The sequence below is a fragment of the Sprattus sprattus genome (genome assembly GCF_963457725.1).
Source record: "Sprattus sprattus genome assembly, contig: SUPER_1_unloc_1, whole genome shotgun sequence".
In the NCBI taxonomy this organism is placed as follows: domain Eukaryota; kingdom Metazoa; phylum Chordata; class Actinopteri; order Clupeiformes; family Clupeidae; genus Sprattus; species Sprattus sprattus.
In genome coordinates, this window is record NW_027667072.1 from 356542 (window position 1) to 372715 (window position 16174).

At 40.2% G+C, this 16174-nt stretch overlaps 1 protein-coding gene across 1 annotated transcript; it reads left to right on the top strand.

The window, feature by feature from the left end:
* Nucleotides 1-3048: 3048 nt before the first annotated feature.
* On the top strand, nucleotides 3049-11721 carry LOC308380022 (NLR family CARD domain-containing protein 3-like; the record flags this gene model as incomplete). The annotated part of the gene is made up of 6 exons (XM_080860877.1): nucleotides 3049-3304; nucleotides 4608-4688; nucleotides 6993-8592; nucleotides 9922-10095; nucleotides 10781-10957; nucleotides 11628-11721. The coding sequence occupies 6 exons, from the start codon at nucleotides 3049-3051 to the stop codon at nucleotides 11719-11721; spliced, it is 2382 nt and encodes a 793-aa protein (XP_080717003.1).
* Nucleotides 11722-16174: the final 4453 nt, after the last annotated feature.

Consider the following 16174-nt stretch of genomic DNA (forward strand, 5'->3'; position numbering starts at 1 on the left):
ACACACACACACACACACACACACACACACACAAACACACATAGGAACATAAACATAATGTACAGACATACATGAAAGGTATTGTTAATGTTATCTTCAGACAGTGAATGTCAGAACAGACTTTTTTTTTTTTTTTTTCATCTTTTTTAACTGACTTTTCAGACAAATATGTGTTTGTGGTAAACCTACTGCAAGGCTTTTTTGTACTAATTCAAATGTAATTATGAGTCAATCAAGTTCTGAAAGGCTGATCTAGAGCAGTACAGGCATTCTGTCTCTTGTCAGGAGTGTTTAGACATGAAGCTTTTTCAGCTGACGTTAAACTCCAGTGATTGAACAAGCTCCACCAGTCTTGTGCTGTGTGTTCTCTGAGCAACGTTGGAATTAGCTTTGACTATAGCATGAAGACGTCAGTGGGTAAGTCAGCTTCTTCAGTCTTGTATGCGTTCTGGGTTAAACCTGCTGATATTAATGCTGTTAGGTGTTGGTCTGGCAGTGGTGACTACATTTGCTAACTTTGGTTGATTGATGTCGGTCATTCTGATCATTGAGCGCTGTTGTCAGATTTTAGGGTGACTTTTTAGGGTAAATTGTCCTTTTTCCCTTGTCAAGATCTATTTTTCTGAAATGTATACCTGGAATTATAGTTAATCTAGTACAGAAATCAGGTGGCTGAGTTTGTATGTGAGCTGTGTGTATTATGTGTGTTCCGTGGTTTAAATGGGACAATTCTCTGGAACAAAGTTGCTATAAGGAAATAAACGCATGGCTGGAATTCATGATAGTGGTAAACTAGGCGGCACACCTCATCTTGGCATCTTCCCCAGTCATAGATTACTACACTGGAGTTGAAGGCAACACTGCGCAACAATAAGGATTTGCTAAAAAAAAATCAAGAGATATTCTTTCTTTTATTTTTATTTATGTAACGAAATAACGTATGGCTGAAATTCAAGCATGCAACACTGCGCAATAATAAATAGAAAACTAAGATTAGAATAATTATGGATATTGAGCTAACTACCTGAGAAGCATGCAACATGTAGCAAACACCACCAACAGCCCAACCCACACACACACACAAACAAACACACAAACACACACACATACACATTTTAACTTCTTTGAAACATTTCAAACGGACAAATATGTTTGTGTGGTACACTTACTGCATCTCAGGCTTTTTGTAGTATTTCCAATGTATTTATGACTCAAGCTAAGTTCTGAAAGGCTGATCTAGAGCAGTGGAGGCATTCTGTCTCATGTCAGGAGGGTTTAGACATGAAGCTGAAACCTGACACTGTGGCACAATGACATTTTTTCCAGTGATTAAACAAGCTGGTGTTCTATAGACTGGATGTGAGGCTTTTTGTAGTAATTCCAATGTATTTATGACTCAAGCTAAGTTCTGAAAGGCTGATCTAGTGTTTAGACATGAAGCTGAAACCTGAGACTGTGACACAATGACGTTTTTTCCAGTGATTAAACAAGCTGGTGTTCTATCGACTGCTTGTCCTGTTACTCTTCCTGTAAGAGAGACGTGTGTCTCAGTCCTTTCACTTCATGTTCAGTTGCTGTTCTCACATATTCATCAGATGGAATTATTGTGTCCTCAGGGACAGTTGAGGAGGGGCTAAGGGACGACTCCTTTGGACACTGAGGTAAGGTGGATCATGAATAAATGTTGATGAGTGTTAATGAGTTGTGGGTTCATGGATTTGTTGTATGGATTGTTGGTTGACTTACAGACTTCAGCAAGTGTCTGATCAGATAAAACAATGCCATGTTCATGGAGTACATAGTAAAATAGCGCCCTCTTCAGGTTCACCTTTGACACTGTCACCAGTTACTGGCAGAGAGGGAAGCATTCACAGAAATCAACAGAAATATAGTAAAATAGCGCCCTCTTAAGGTTAACCTTTGACACTGTCACCAGTGTCTGGCAGAGGGAAGCATTCACAGAAATCAACAGAAATATAGTAAAATAGCGCCCTCTTCAGGTTCACCTTTGACACTGTCACCAGTGTCTGGCAGAGGGAAGCATTCACAGAAATCAACAGAAATATAGTAAAATAGCGCCCTCTTCAGGTTCACCTTTGACACTGTCACCAGTGTCTGGCAGAGGGAAGCATTCACAGAAATCAACAGAAATATAGTAAAATAGCGCCCTCTTCAGGTTCACCTTTGACACTGTCACCAGTGTCTGGCAGAGGGAAGCATTCACAGAAATCAACAGAAATATAGTAAAATAGCGCCCTCTTCAGGTTCACCTTTGACACTGTCACAGGGGGTACAGCCCTCAAAAAGCTTGGAAACTCTATAATCCAAATGATGTATTGGACCTGTCAACTTATTTCACAAACACACACACACAGGCACACACACACACACACAAGCATACACAAACCTTTTAATATTCATTTGAATACAGACCAATACGAATATTGGTGCTTAATGGTGCTAGATGACAATACATCAGGTTAAATTTTGACACAGCCACAGCTTACGGAATTCTTGAAAACAAGATGTGTTGCAAATTGTAAAACATACTTTTTTCCATTTTTGAACGCTGCCAAAAAACATGTGATAAGATTATGCTCATGAGCACAGTTACAAATGCAAATCCTCTGGTTTTGGAGTATGAAATGACTATTGCAATTTGTTTTTTGTACTTTTACAGCTAAAAACTCCAAAATCAAGTTGTGAATGACAATTGTGATTAGTGTTTCTGTGTTACAGTTTGTCGTTTACAAGAGCAAAGCATACTCTGCACGTCTTTGTAAATAAGACAATTCCTTCATAATCATGTATTGTGTCACCTTTATTTAACACGTACACAAACACACACAAAGACATACACACACAAAAATAGAGAGGGAGAGTAGAATTTCATGGTGAAAATTCAATGTTTTTGACCATTGCTAATGAATGAAAAATGTCTCTGGTTTTGAACATAAACTATACCCCCAACAGCTGGCCTTTTGGACTGCTGGCACAGCCTGACCCCAAGCATCCCGTTCGTAGCGGAGTTATAATCTGGACCCCACAATGGCCGCAGCCCTGAGGGAACTGCTGAGGAACACCCTGGACAACCTCACAGGGGCCGAATTTAAGAGGTTCAAGCACCTCCTCCGGGACCAGGGCCAAATCCCATGGGGAAAGCTGGAGAAGGCCGACACAGACGACACTGTGGACTTGATGGTGCAGGTGTGCACCAAGGGAGCTGGGGACGTCATGTTGACCATCTTGAAGAAGATGAACCTCAACCAGTTGGCCCTGGACTTAGAGAGAGATCTGGGAAGATGTGAGTGTGTAGCTCATAGTCTCTGATGAGGCACCTGTGTATGCAGTAGGGATGGGCATTCGATTCAATTGTCTTAATCGATCGTCGGGAGAATTAACGATTTTCGATTAATCATTAAAAAAATTATATCAAAAATGCACTTTTTATAGGCTATATTAAAATGCAGTGAAAAAAGATAAAACACAGCGTGTTCCTCACTGAGATCTTTATTACAAGATTGACAACTCTTGTGGCAGTTAAACCGGATCCGTTTAATGCTTACACTTGAAAAATATGCGCTGCTGTACTCTTAAGCAGCGGCGCCGACAGCTAGAAGCCGGTGCTCATAAACACAACTTACTCGGTTAGCCTACCTAACAATGAATTAGGCTAATTAACAAAGCTCCATTAAAACAACCAGTAACAGTATTATCGACAAGCCATTCAATTCACCGGTAAAGAGAATATTAAAAGTTAAGCCCTAAACCTACAAGTCCTGGTGCTTAGAATAACAGCTGATAGTAAACGTCAACTTTTAAGATGATTCTTGAGCAGTGCCAATTTCAAGCTATGTCATTCCCCGGTTTTCTAACCAGAAACAATAACCCTGGAAGGTATTAAAAAATAGTAACTAACTGTTAAAGCACACATTTTTAAAACAACCAGTTAGCTAGCTTGGCTACCTTTTGGAATCCTTCAAGCCAAGTTCGTCAGCATTCCTAGGTTAGGTATAGGGATGCTAACTTAGCCACGGTAAGCTAAGTGATGGAGGCTGGTAGAATGGCAAGCTATTTCCAACAGTGCTGATAAATATGGTGGGTTCCAAATGTTTAATACTTACTTAGTTGTGTACTGTCACTAACCATGGTCGGATGTGCGTCGTTCAAGTGGTACATCATTTGAGTTGTGGCCGAGTTGTACTTATACACAGCTTCGCAGTGTTGTCAATGAACTAAGTCATTTTTTTTTTTTTAAATCAAAATGGTCCCACGCTACACGCCGTGACCTCTTCATGTTTACTTTTGAAAGACACGGAAACTTGCAGGTAATTCAGTAGGCCTGTGGCATTTTTTCAAACATTGCCCTTGTTTGGTAAAATTGTAATTGCTGCCACATAGCGAAATCCATTGCATTCCTCTCCTCCCTCTGTCCGACTGGGTATCTATCTGTCTCTTCGTTCTTTATGTATCTTTCTCTGAGCCACTCTCCCCCTTTCCCTCTCTCTTCCTTTCATCTCTCTCACTCTCTCTCTCTGACCCCCCCTCTCTCCAACTCTCACTTTCCATTTCTTTTTCTGCTCCATTTCTTTGTCTTCATACTAAAGTGGACATCACTGCTGACTCTGGAGGGATGGTGGACGCCCCAGCCTTGAGTGGAGGATCACCCATGCCACAACAAGGAGGAGGTTAGGACCCAATGTCGGCCATTTCACATTTGGATCCAGTGGCATATTAGCTGCAATACACACACACAGACACACAGACACACACAGACACACACACACACACACACACACACACACACACACACATACAAACCCTGGTGTATTTATGATATTTCTAAGTAGGTGAGACTTGGGGATTAATAGATTCTGAACAGGAAAAAGAAGAGAGATTTAATTTGAAGTTTAAGTGCATAAGATGAGTTGGGTCTTCAGCTGCTTTGAGATTAATGCTGCAGAGCGTGTGGAGCTGGGAAACTCATCCCACCACAGTGGCACCACTGACAGCTTGAGACCTTTGGCTGACTGGTGTAGGGAGAGACCACCAGACTCTCTGCTCATTGGCAGCATGCAGGGGTGCAACTGCCCAGTGTCAGGGGGGTATGCAGCAACAATTTTGGCGCCCCCCCCCCCCAACCCCCCCCCCACACACACACACGTTTTTTTTCTTTTCTTAAACAAATAAATAAATAAGTGTGCCAGACATCATCATGTATGGGCTTTAAATAATAAAGGTTTATTTTAAAGTATATCAGCCACTGCATGCCTACCATAATGGTGCCCTATGGTGCATACAGTATACTGTACACACACACACAAATATATATATATATATATATTAGTAACAATGTTAACAAATAATAAACAGTTGCAAACATTAACATTAAAATGATAACCATTGCAAAATAATGCCTTAAAACTTAAAAGTAAGTCTACAAATAAAGATCTTTTAAGGTGATGATGTGTAACAATGCTGCTACCAAAATATTCTAGAGTGCTCTTTAGTTGCTACTAAACAATAACACGCCGTGCCTTTTCCCTTGCCCATTTATCTTGTATTGCACCATGCCAACAGATAGCCTGTATGTTTGAAAGCACAGCTAACATGAACAGCTAATGGTAACCATGGTATCCAGAGTTACGTTTCCAGTTGTTATTTTGCCTTAATAAAATTGAGATGTGTCATACATGGGATTGGTACAGTAGGGTTTAACCAAAATCTAAATGTAGCTATCATCAGCCTAATTGATGAGGCTTAAACTAGCCATTTGGCTGCTACATTTCTATGTTAGCAAACGCTAGCTAGCCTGCTAGCTAGTCTGTTAACATTATTTGCAAGCCTCCAAGCACAAACGTAAAGTCACCTTAAAACCTACCTGTTGCCTTTCACCATCCACTTATTTAATTGCTGTTGCATCCCCTGACATGTCTTCTCTTTTTCCCTCTTTCTTTTTCTGTTTTCAGCTCCTGACAGCTTTTTTGCTTTATCCATCTTCCATCCAACCAACTCACTACTCGTAGCCTAGTTCTAACTGCTTGTATGTTGAGCGGTCACGGTGCTCACTCTCCCTCTTCTATGTCAAAATTCTATTATGGAATCTTAAGAGATGAGGCGCCTACTCTAGTCTGTTTAGTCCTCTAAAATGTTATATAACATTAAGGAAATGCAGAAATGATTTAGAAACGCACAACAGCAGCTACATATAGAAAATTCCCCAAACATTTTTTTTTTTTTACCATCGCTTTGGCGCTCCCATGGTGCGGCGCCCCTATGCGCCGCATACAGCGCATACCCACTTTTTGCGCCACTGGCAGCATGCACTGGTGAAGATGGACTGTAGACCTGGGTGAAGGGTGTTTAGATAGGAGGATGTTGTTGAGGGGGTGGCTACCATCTAGTGGAGCATCAGAGCTTAGTCAGTGAAGAGAGATGAACAGAGGTGTGACATGTCCTTTATTGCTAATAAAGAAATAGTACAACTATGTATGGGGTGTCGTTCAGGAAATATGTCTGTACTAGTTTTGTACAAATGCATTGGTCCCTTTGTTCACTTTAAGGTTTGTTGGCATATATATTGGTATACATATATTGTTTTTGTTTCATATATATTGGTCATTATGCACTTGTATTAACTCAAACTGTTAGTTATGCGTTCCACATATGAAAGAATGTGAACCTTGGTGAATTTATATGTGACACTTGGAGATTGATACAGAGATATATAACATTAAGTGTAAGAATATATGAAGAAGACAAAAGTAAGGTTATATATTAAAAATGATAGCTGCCTAGATAAATAAAAGAGAAAAAAGAAACAATAACTACAGATGTCACCACAGGAAAGGTGGAAGTCAAATGCTAAACTGATGACGCATACAAAGCTTAAAAATGAATATATTGTCTTAAGATTAAAATGTCATATGTAATATAAACGACCAGCTATTTCCCCCTTTCAGCTTATTATATCTGAATTTTGTTGTTTTCAGATGACAATGCAGCAGAGGAGGTTCAAAAGAAGAAAGCATCAATAAAATTGAAGCTTCGGCGGCACCTGAAAACAAAGATTTCTTCTGTACATGAAGAGGCGGGAGTTTCTTCTGTACAAGATATCTACACTGAGCTTTACATTGTCGAGGGCCGCACAGATGGAGTCAACAGCACACATGAAGTGTCGACGATTAACATGAGACAGATTGGGAGAGGACCAAGCTCTGAGGATAAACAAGTCAAGTTGGCAAACATGTTCACAGATGAGTCTGCCACAAGAGTTTTGACTATGGGAGTTGCTGGTGTGGGGAAAACTGTTGCAGTGCAGAAGTTTGTCATGGACTGGGTTGAGGAAAAGGCAAATCAAGATATAGACTTTGTTTTTGTTCTTCCATTTCGGGAGTTGAAGAACGGTAAAGACTGCAACCTTCCCCGTCTTCTTCAGTCTTTCTACCCAAACCTGGATTCCAAAGATCTGGAAAACGTCCTTGCCTTGAGTGAATGTAAAATTCTTTTTGTCCTTGACGGTTTGGATGAGAGTAGATTCCAGCTGGACTTTGACAACTACATTTTTGAGCTGAAAGAAGAGTCATCAGTAGACGTGCTCATAACAAGTCTCATTAAAGGTAGGCTACTGTCCTCTGCACTCCTCTGGGTTACAACCAGACCAGCAGCAGCCAGTCGGATCCCAAAAGAATGCTTCAACTTTCTGACAGAAGTTCGAGGATTCAATGACCCCCAGAAAATTGAGTTCTTTGAGAAATACATAAAGAATCCAGAAAAGGCCAAGGGAATCATTGATCATATCAACAAGAATAGAAGCCTCCACATCATGTGTCACATACCAGTATTCTGTCGTATCATAGCCAATGTGATGGAGAAAATACTGGAAGATCAGGGCAAAAAAGAATCGGCCAAAACATTGACGGCATTGTACACATGGTATAGTGTCAATCAGATACAAAGAATGAATGACAAATACCCGCAGAACAAGAAGATGAGTGCAAAGGAAAAAGGGGATCTCCTTGTTAAATTTGGGGAACTGGCATTCAAAAATCTGGAGAAAGGCACCCTGATCTTCTATGAGAAGGACTTGGAAGAGTGTAACATTGATGTCGACTGTGGAGCACTGAAGGCTGGAGTTTGTACACAGATCTTCAACATGGAGAGTGCTACAAGTGGAGAAGACATGTTCAGCTTTGTGCACCTCAGTGTACAGGAATTCTTGGCAGCTCTTTATGTCCTTGAAAATGCAACTCGTGGGGTAAATTTCCTCTCGCAGAGACGGTTGGAGAAACCCTCATACTCAAGGTTTGACCTTTTCAAGATGGCAGTGGATAAGGCCCTGCAGAGCCAGAACGGACATTTGGATCTCTTTGTCCGTTTCCTCCTCGGCCTTGCTCCAATGTTGGAGCCTGAAATCCGGTTCCCCCTGGATTTAGTGCTGCCACAGTTAGCTATCGGAGAAGAGAGCATCGAGAAAACAGTTCAATACATCAAAGAGAAGATCAGGGAGGATAACTCACCAGAACGGATCATCAACCTCTTCCATTGTTTGAATGAGTTAGGGGACAACTCACTGGTTGAAGAGATCAACAGGTAATACAGTTTATTTTATAGTTGATAAACAATAACAAATATTTTAACTACTAGAGCATTTAGCTAAAAACACTGATATCATAGACAGATTTCAGATGACAATAAAATGTATTCTTTATTTGTAAATTAAGTCAGGTCATTTAAAACTGTCTGCTAACTGAAATAAGAAATGTTGTATTGGTTTACCTACACATGTACATGTACCTGTTTAAAGAACCAAATGATCCATCATCAAACAGGTCCTCAATAATACATCCATTCAATCTTGGGTTTCACCCTTGAGAATACTATGTGCAGTTAAAAATAAATACAACTTTTAGCTTACAAAGGTGCAGAAGGAAAAGAAAGGTTTAAAGCCATGACACTATGAGCCATGTACAACCTGAAAAAACACCTAAGCAGACAAAGGCAGGGGCTGAGTAGCTATATGCACTCATGGCTAGAGGTGTGTGAAGTGTATATGGATCAGATAACATAGGGGCATATTCATTTGAAGGTTTGGATTCGCATCTTCAGAGCCAACCATACCAATGAAAATGTGTACATGTGTTTCGATGCGTTGGCAAAGGAGATGTTTATTGGTTGAGATGAGAGAGGAAGATCTGAATATTTTAAATTGTTAAATAGTTTTTGTCAAGCAATTCAAGCTTTTGTGTTGACACCAGCCATGCACAGTTCAAATCATCACAGCAGCACAGCACATGACCCACTTCAGCTGACAACTTTGCCATGGAAACATAATTTATAAACTTGGGCAAGCTCACTGTATATTATGACAACTCCAATACATTAGTAAAGTCCACTGCAATCTCCAGTGTTAATTTAATGTGTAGTGAAAAGTCCAACTCCAATATGTTAGTAAAGTCCACTACAATCTCCAGAGTGGATTTAAAGTGTAGTGAAAAGTCCAACTCCAATATGTTAGTAAAGTCCACTACAATCTCCAGAGTGGATTTAATGTGTAGTGAAAAGTCCAACTCCAATATGTTAGTGAAGTCCACTACAATCTCCAGAGTGGATTTAATGTGTAGTGAAGAATCCAACTCCAATATGTTAGTAAAGTCCAATACAATCTCCAGAGTGGATTTAATGTATAGTGAAAAGGAGCTGCATATTTGTCAGACCTGATGCTATTCACACAGAAATTAAGAACTGCTCCTTCTTGTCATTTAGTTTGGCATATTGTTCTGAAGTTTGTTTTGGAAGTAGAGTGTAAATTGTATATTGAGAAATTAACCTTGTTTGTGTTTTTTTAATCAGAGGCCAAAAGAAGTATTCTTAAGTGTCATAAATATGATGAAAATAGTGTTTTTCTAATATGTTACCCAGACAGAGAGAGTCAGATGGGGCGAAGGATCTGACTCCAGCCCAGTGTTCAGCTTTGGCTTATCTGCTGCTGATGTCAGCTGAAGACTTGGATGAGTTTAATCTGAGGAAATACCTGAGATCAGAGGAAGGGCTCCGCAGAATGCTTCCTGTAGTGAAAGTCTCTAGGAGAGTTTGGTGAGTACAGTTTAGGGTGGGTTCTGGGAGGGAAAACTTTTTAACAACAATGATACAACTTGGGACCATTTTGGAAATGTATTCTGACATACTGGCTGAGAGAGATGCTTCTGTTTAACTGTGTATGAACATGGATAAAAAGGTTATAATTGTATATGCAACTTAGATACCTCGACAATATAATGTTTACAGTTTAGGGTGGGTTCCGGGAATAAAGCCTTGTTAACAGCAATGATACACACTCACCCACACACTAATTCACACTCGCACACACTCACTCATACACTCACTCACTTACAAACACACACACACACACACACAAGTTATAAATACACACAGACACACACACAACACCCCCCCCCCCCCCCCCACACACTTTGCAGCCCCTCCTCCCACCCACAGAACAAACACACGCCCCTCCTTCCAGAGGACCACCATCTGCTCCCTCCCTCCCAACAGCAGTGATACAATTTGGGACCATTTTGGAAATGTATTCTGACATACTGGCTGAGAGATGCTTATTTTTAACTGTGTATGAACATGGATAAAAGTTATAATTGTATATGCAACTTAGATACCTCGACAATATTATGTTTAATCTTCATTTGCTAAATCAGTGCCAATGCTGAATAGTATTAACTGTACATATCTATTATTACAAACATACATAATGTTTTTTAAACAGGCTAATGGACTGTAACCTCTCCAAAGCAAGCTGTGAAATGATGGCATCAGTGCTGCAGGGGACACCTTCCCATCTGAGAGAGCTGGACATGGGTGAAAATCGTGATCTGAAGGACGAAGGAGTGGAGCTGCTCTGTGTTGGACTAAGGGATCCACAGTGCAAGCTGGAGAAACTAAGGTCAGCTATGTGGCATGTATTAAACCTGCATGAGGATCAAAATGTTAGCTGCAATTTCTTTCAAACAAACCAGAGGTTGCAAGCACATCAAATGAAATGGTGTTAATTATTCACTTTATTCATTTCATTAGCAAGACCCTCTGTCTGCAGGATATAGAGGGACCAATTAGCTAGAATGGAATACACCACTCAGCATCTTTAAAACGTACTACACTCAAAAGGTAGGCTAGCCCACGCAGCCCATTTTAAGTTACCGCAAATGTCCAGCAAGTCAATAAAGAAACACGTAAAACACCACTTCAAAATGTACCATGCGTACAGACCTCCCTGATTAGATGCGCCCCTCACATTAATATCCGGTTACACGAAACAGTCCTAAAAATTGTGTATGACAGTCACTGGCAAAGACAATATAAAATGTGTCATGTCAGAAATGGATTAATAAATAGGCCTATACCAGGACGAGTATTGAGGAAGCAGTAAGTGTGGCGTTCCTATCCCGATCACACTGTCTGGGATGCACTCACATTTTCAGTCCCTGCACTTGCTGGCTATTTGTATGGCTATTTGTATCGGTGGAAGCTCTAACAAGCGATTCAAAGTGGCAGTATAAACTCTCCAGCGTCACACAATCTCCCAAGTTCCCTTTCCTCTCCACACTTTAAATCAGCTCTCAGGTGGGCCTGATCAAGCTAACTGCTCAGCACACCCCATACCATGCCTACAGTGAGTCAGTTAATTCTCTGTTCAACACAGGCATATAAGAAAGGCCCAACAGCTGAAATTCAATTGTAATTCTTAAAAACTTTAGTGTCTGTCTTTCTCTCTCCTGCTTTCTCGTGCTCATCAGCTGTCTGTATGTACAGATCTGTCCTCTGTTATTACAGTCATTTGCATGAAAGCATGTGTACTTTGTGAAGGGAAGGGATCAAAATGTAATCTCTATGTTATGTCACAATGCTGGCATTCAGGTTTAACCTTAAACAAAGTTAAAATGTTAATCAAGAAAAATGAAATCAAGCTCCACCCTTTGACAGGTAAAATGGGTGTGTTACATGGGGAGTCTGGGCATGGCATTATCACTCCTTTATATTTTAGCATTTTGAACACAGGGACTATTCCTTCTTTAGCCTCCCTTCTTTGCGGATATAGTCTTTAGTAAGGTCGATGTGAACCTTTAGGTGTTATCTGAACAGGAGCTACCATTCCTTATCTGGCCTACATCTGCAGGCCCTCTAGACCACAACTATTCGAGGAGACAAGTTAACTCTGCTTCCTCCTCCATGGTCAAACAAACAGTTTGTCATCTTTCTACTGCTCCCTCCCCCACTGTCTCATCCCAATAAACTAGCAGACCATGTTTTTGAAACAATGATCTGAAATTAACTCTGTCCTGTTTCAAAATCTTCAGAAGTAATAGGTTCTAAGGTAAGGTAAGGTAAGGTAACTTTATGTATGGCTCTGCTTTAAGATGTCCGCCGGCAGATCTCATGAACAATCTCACTGTGCTGGGAACATCTCGTTAATGTCCTCTGAGGAGCTCAGTGGTATGTTATTCAGGTCTAAGGCATTCCACTACACTACACCACCCTAAAACCAGTCTTACTCACGCCTCAAACTTGTTCGGGATGAAACTATTGGCTAACAGTCGAAGTTTTAAAGTGCAATCCTCTGGGCCCTCCCTAGGGTGAGATATGTCAGCAGTTAGGCTTTTCATATCTCTTACTGTCCAAGCACTATATACCCATACTGTAGTGGTTACGCTTTTCATATCTCTTATTGTCCAAGCTCTATATACCCATACTGTAGTGGTTACGCTTTTCATATCTCTTATTGTCCAAGCTCTATATACCCATACTGTAGTGGTTACGCTTTTCATATCTCTTACTGTCCAAGCTCTATATACCCATACTGTAGTGGTTACGCTTTTCATATCTCTTATTGTCCAAGCTCTATATACCCATACTGTAGTGGTTACGCTTTTCATATCTCTTATTGTCCAAGCTCTATATACCCATACTGTAGTGGTTACGCTTTTCATATCTCTTACTGTCCAAGCTCTATATACCCATACTGTAGTGGTTACGCTTTTCATATCTCTTATTGTCCAAGCTCTATATGCCCATACTGTAGTGGTTACGCTTTTCATATCTCTTACTGTACAAGCTCTATATACCCATACTGTAGTGGTTACGCTTTTCATATCTCTTATTGTCCAAGCTCTATATACCCATACTGTAGTGGTTACGCTTTTCATATCTCTTACTGTCCAAGCTCTATATACCCATACTGTAGTGGTTACGCTTTTCATATCTCTTATTGTCCAAGCTCTATATACCCATACTGTAGTGGTTACGCTTTTCATATCTCTTACTGTCCAAGCTCTATATACCCATCCTGTAGTGGTTACGCTTTTCATATCTCTTATTGTCCAAGCTCTATATACCCATACTGTAGGAGACTGATCTGCAGCCCCAGCATTAGGGTTTGGCATCTCCATCATTGGACAGATCAGATTAGAGTCCTCAGACTCAGAGAGTAACATATTTTTTAACTTTCTGGCTGAGTTCTAGGAGTGGTTTTTGCAGCAGCTTGTGTTACAGGCAGCTCTGGGTTCAATTTGGAGGATAATGAGGATAAGGATACAATCCATTAATAGGGTTTGAGGTGTGGAAATTAATGATTTAAAGTTAAGGAGAAGGTAGGCTACATCAAAATTCACATTTAAGTGTCCCAGCTTGAGATCATGGTGTGTATCCTATTATTAAACATTCAGTAAATCTCAAGTAATCAAACACCTTCCCACCGATGACTGAAAATGTCTTCAGTTATGTGCATCATACCAGCCACCCTGTGAAGTCTGTGTGTGTTACTAGCTGATTTGCCCTTAACTGACTATGTACTCTGGTCAGAGAGTAGCCATGACCTTCAGATGTAGTGCAACAGATGTATTAACGTTTGAACTCCAGCGGGTTGATAAGAGTGCATTGAGTGCTTGCCGTAGAATTAGCATACATTAAAGTACGTATTCGTTTGTGTGTTTGTGTGGTTTTCTGTAGAGTAAAGACATACAAAATATACGTAGAATGAATATACAAACGTAGTAAACGGCACCAATATACATAAATATATATGTAATATAAGCACTTTGTAGGCAAGCATAAGTGACGCATCAAATTCAAGTCACTTATGCTTGCCTACAAAGTGCTTACAGGGTCTGCTCCCACCTACCTAAATGCTCTTGTAAGGGCAAATGTTACACCCAGGACGCTGCGCTCATCCAGTGAGTGTCGTCTGGCACTGCCCCCAGTGCAAGCAAGGCAATCCAGACTATTCTCAGTTGTAGTTCCACGTTGGTGGAACGACCTGCCTAGCACTACCAGAGCAGGGGCGTCCCTCTCTACCTTTAAGAAGCTCTTGAAGACCCAACTCTTCAGAGAGCACCTCCCTTCCTAACTGGCACCTTGGCTTAACCTGCACTTAAGCAGTAACAGGCCCGCACTTCTTTTTATACTTCTATGTCTTTTTCTATTTTAATAAGCAGTATTTATTGTTACACCAGGTTCTTAAGGCTCTTAGCTTGATTGTTCTCTCCCTTGTACGTCGCTTTGGACAAAAGCGTCTGCTAAATGACTAAATGTAAATGTAAATGTAAATATTAATGCATTATGTATTATGTATTATGTATTATGCATATTTGAACAACATGCATAATTACATATCAATTATTTATCATTCAAATATATATTTCACTATTATGCAATATACAGAATTGCTGTGCCAACAACTGAAATAAAAATTATATTAATACCAATCACCTGCACTCAGTGTATCAGAACCACTGCAATTACAATGCTGTTACATTAATATACCACAAGATGGCGGTCTAAGACCACAAATGGAGAAGACAGGCATTGCTTGGGAGTCTAAACTCTAGCTATGACCGCGATCATAACAATTACAGTGTAGTAGACAGGCTACTGCAAACATATGCAAGGAAATTACTAGTATTTAACCACTTGTGATGTTTACATAATAATGAGTGTCTGTCAAACATAGATGCTGAAAGAAGAGCCATATAGGCTCATAGGCATTTGACATATGAGAGCTAGGAATAATACATTGTCTGGCCATATGCTATGTTTACTGTATATTATCCCACTGACTTAAATATGTATGGGACAGTATTTTTAGCGATCACTTAGCCTCCTTATGTGTAGGCCTATCCCTTTAAATAGGTACGCACCTGGGTTGTAGAGGGAGGTGAACGCACAAAACGGGGAGGTTTGTTTATTCTCACGGGGGAGTTTGAATGGGGAAGTGGCGGCAAGCTAAGTTAGAAATCATTACGACTTAGACAGCAAATGCCAATTGTTATAGCGATCTTTTTGTTTATGTGTATGTTTATTTAATACATTCCACCAACTGTTTGCTCTGGACCGATCCACAAAGTGAGACACATAGGAGTACAAGAATTCAGAAGGATTTACTCAGCTCGGGATCTGGTGAGCAAAGCGGTAATTTTGTTCCTGGTTTTTTCTGCGCAATGCATTGCTATTTTTGATTTGGAGACGGACTGTTTTACTTCTTTGGATTACAATCAGAGACTGTTTTGTTGGGATACATTGTACAGACAATCGCGGAAACAGGCCGACACTGCGGCCTTGCAAGACTCTGGTTCACTTTGGACTTGATCACGGATCATTATTGTTTTGTTCATTTGTTGTATAAATAACCACACACGCATGACATCGAACACAGACTATATATTTATTATATGAATGCGGTGTATGCGTTTCTGTTGCGTCTCTTTAGCCTATTGGCGTTTAACATTGATTTCCCGATAAAAAAGAATAACAACAAAATGTGACGAGTTTCTGTTTTAGAATTTGTTATATATGGTGGCCAGTACGGGGATATCGGGTGTTAACAACGCAAAATATTTAGGCTAAGAAACTGCAGTAATTGTGGCTATTTATCTGTTTTCTAAATCCAGGCTGCTGGTGTTTTTTGTTTGTTTGTTTGAAGCACTCGTTGTTTCCTGGTTTATGCCAGGTGAGTGCGTGTTTATACCCAGAGTGAGGTTTGTCCAAATAATAGAGAGTTAGACTCTCGAAGTTTTGTTATTTGTTTAATCTTGTATATTGATGAAATGCCATGTTGTGAACAAGCACGGTGTATATTTGTTTTGTGAAATCTTTTTCATTTGAGTTTTGT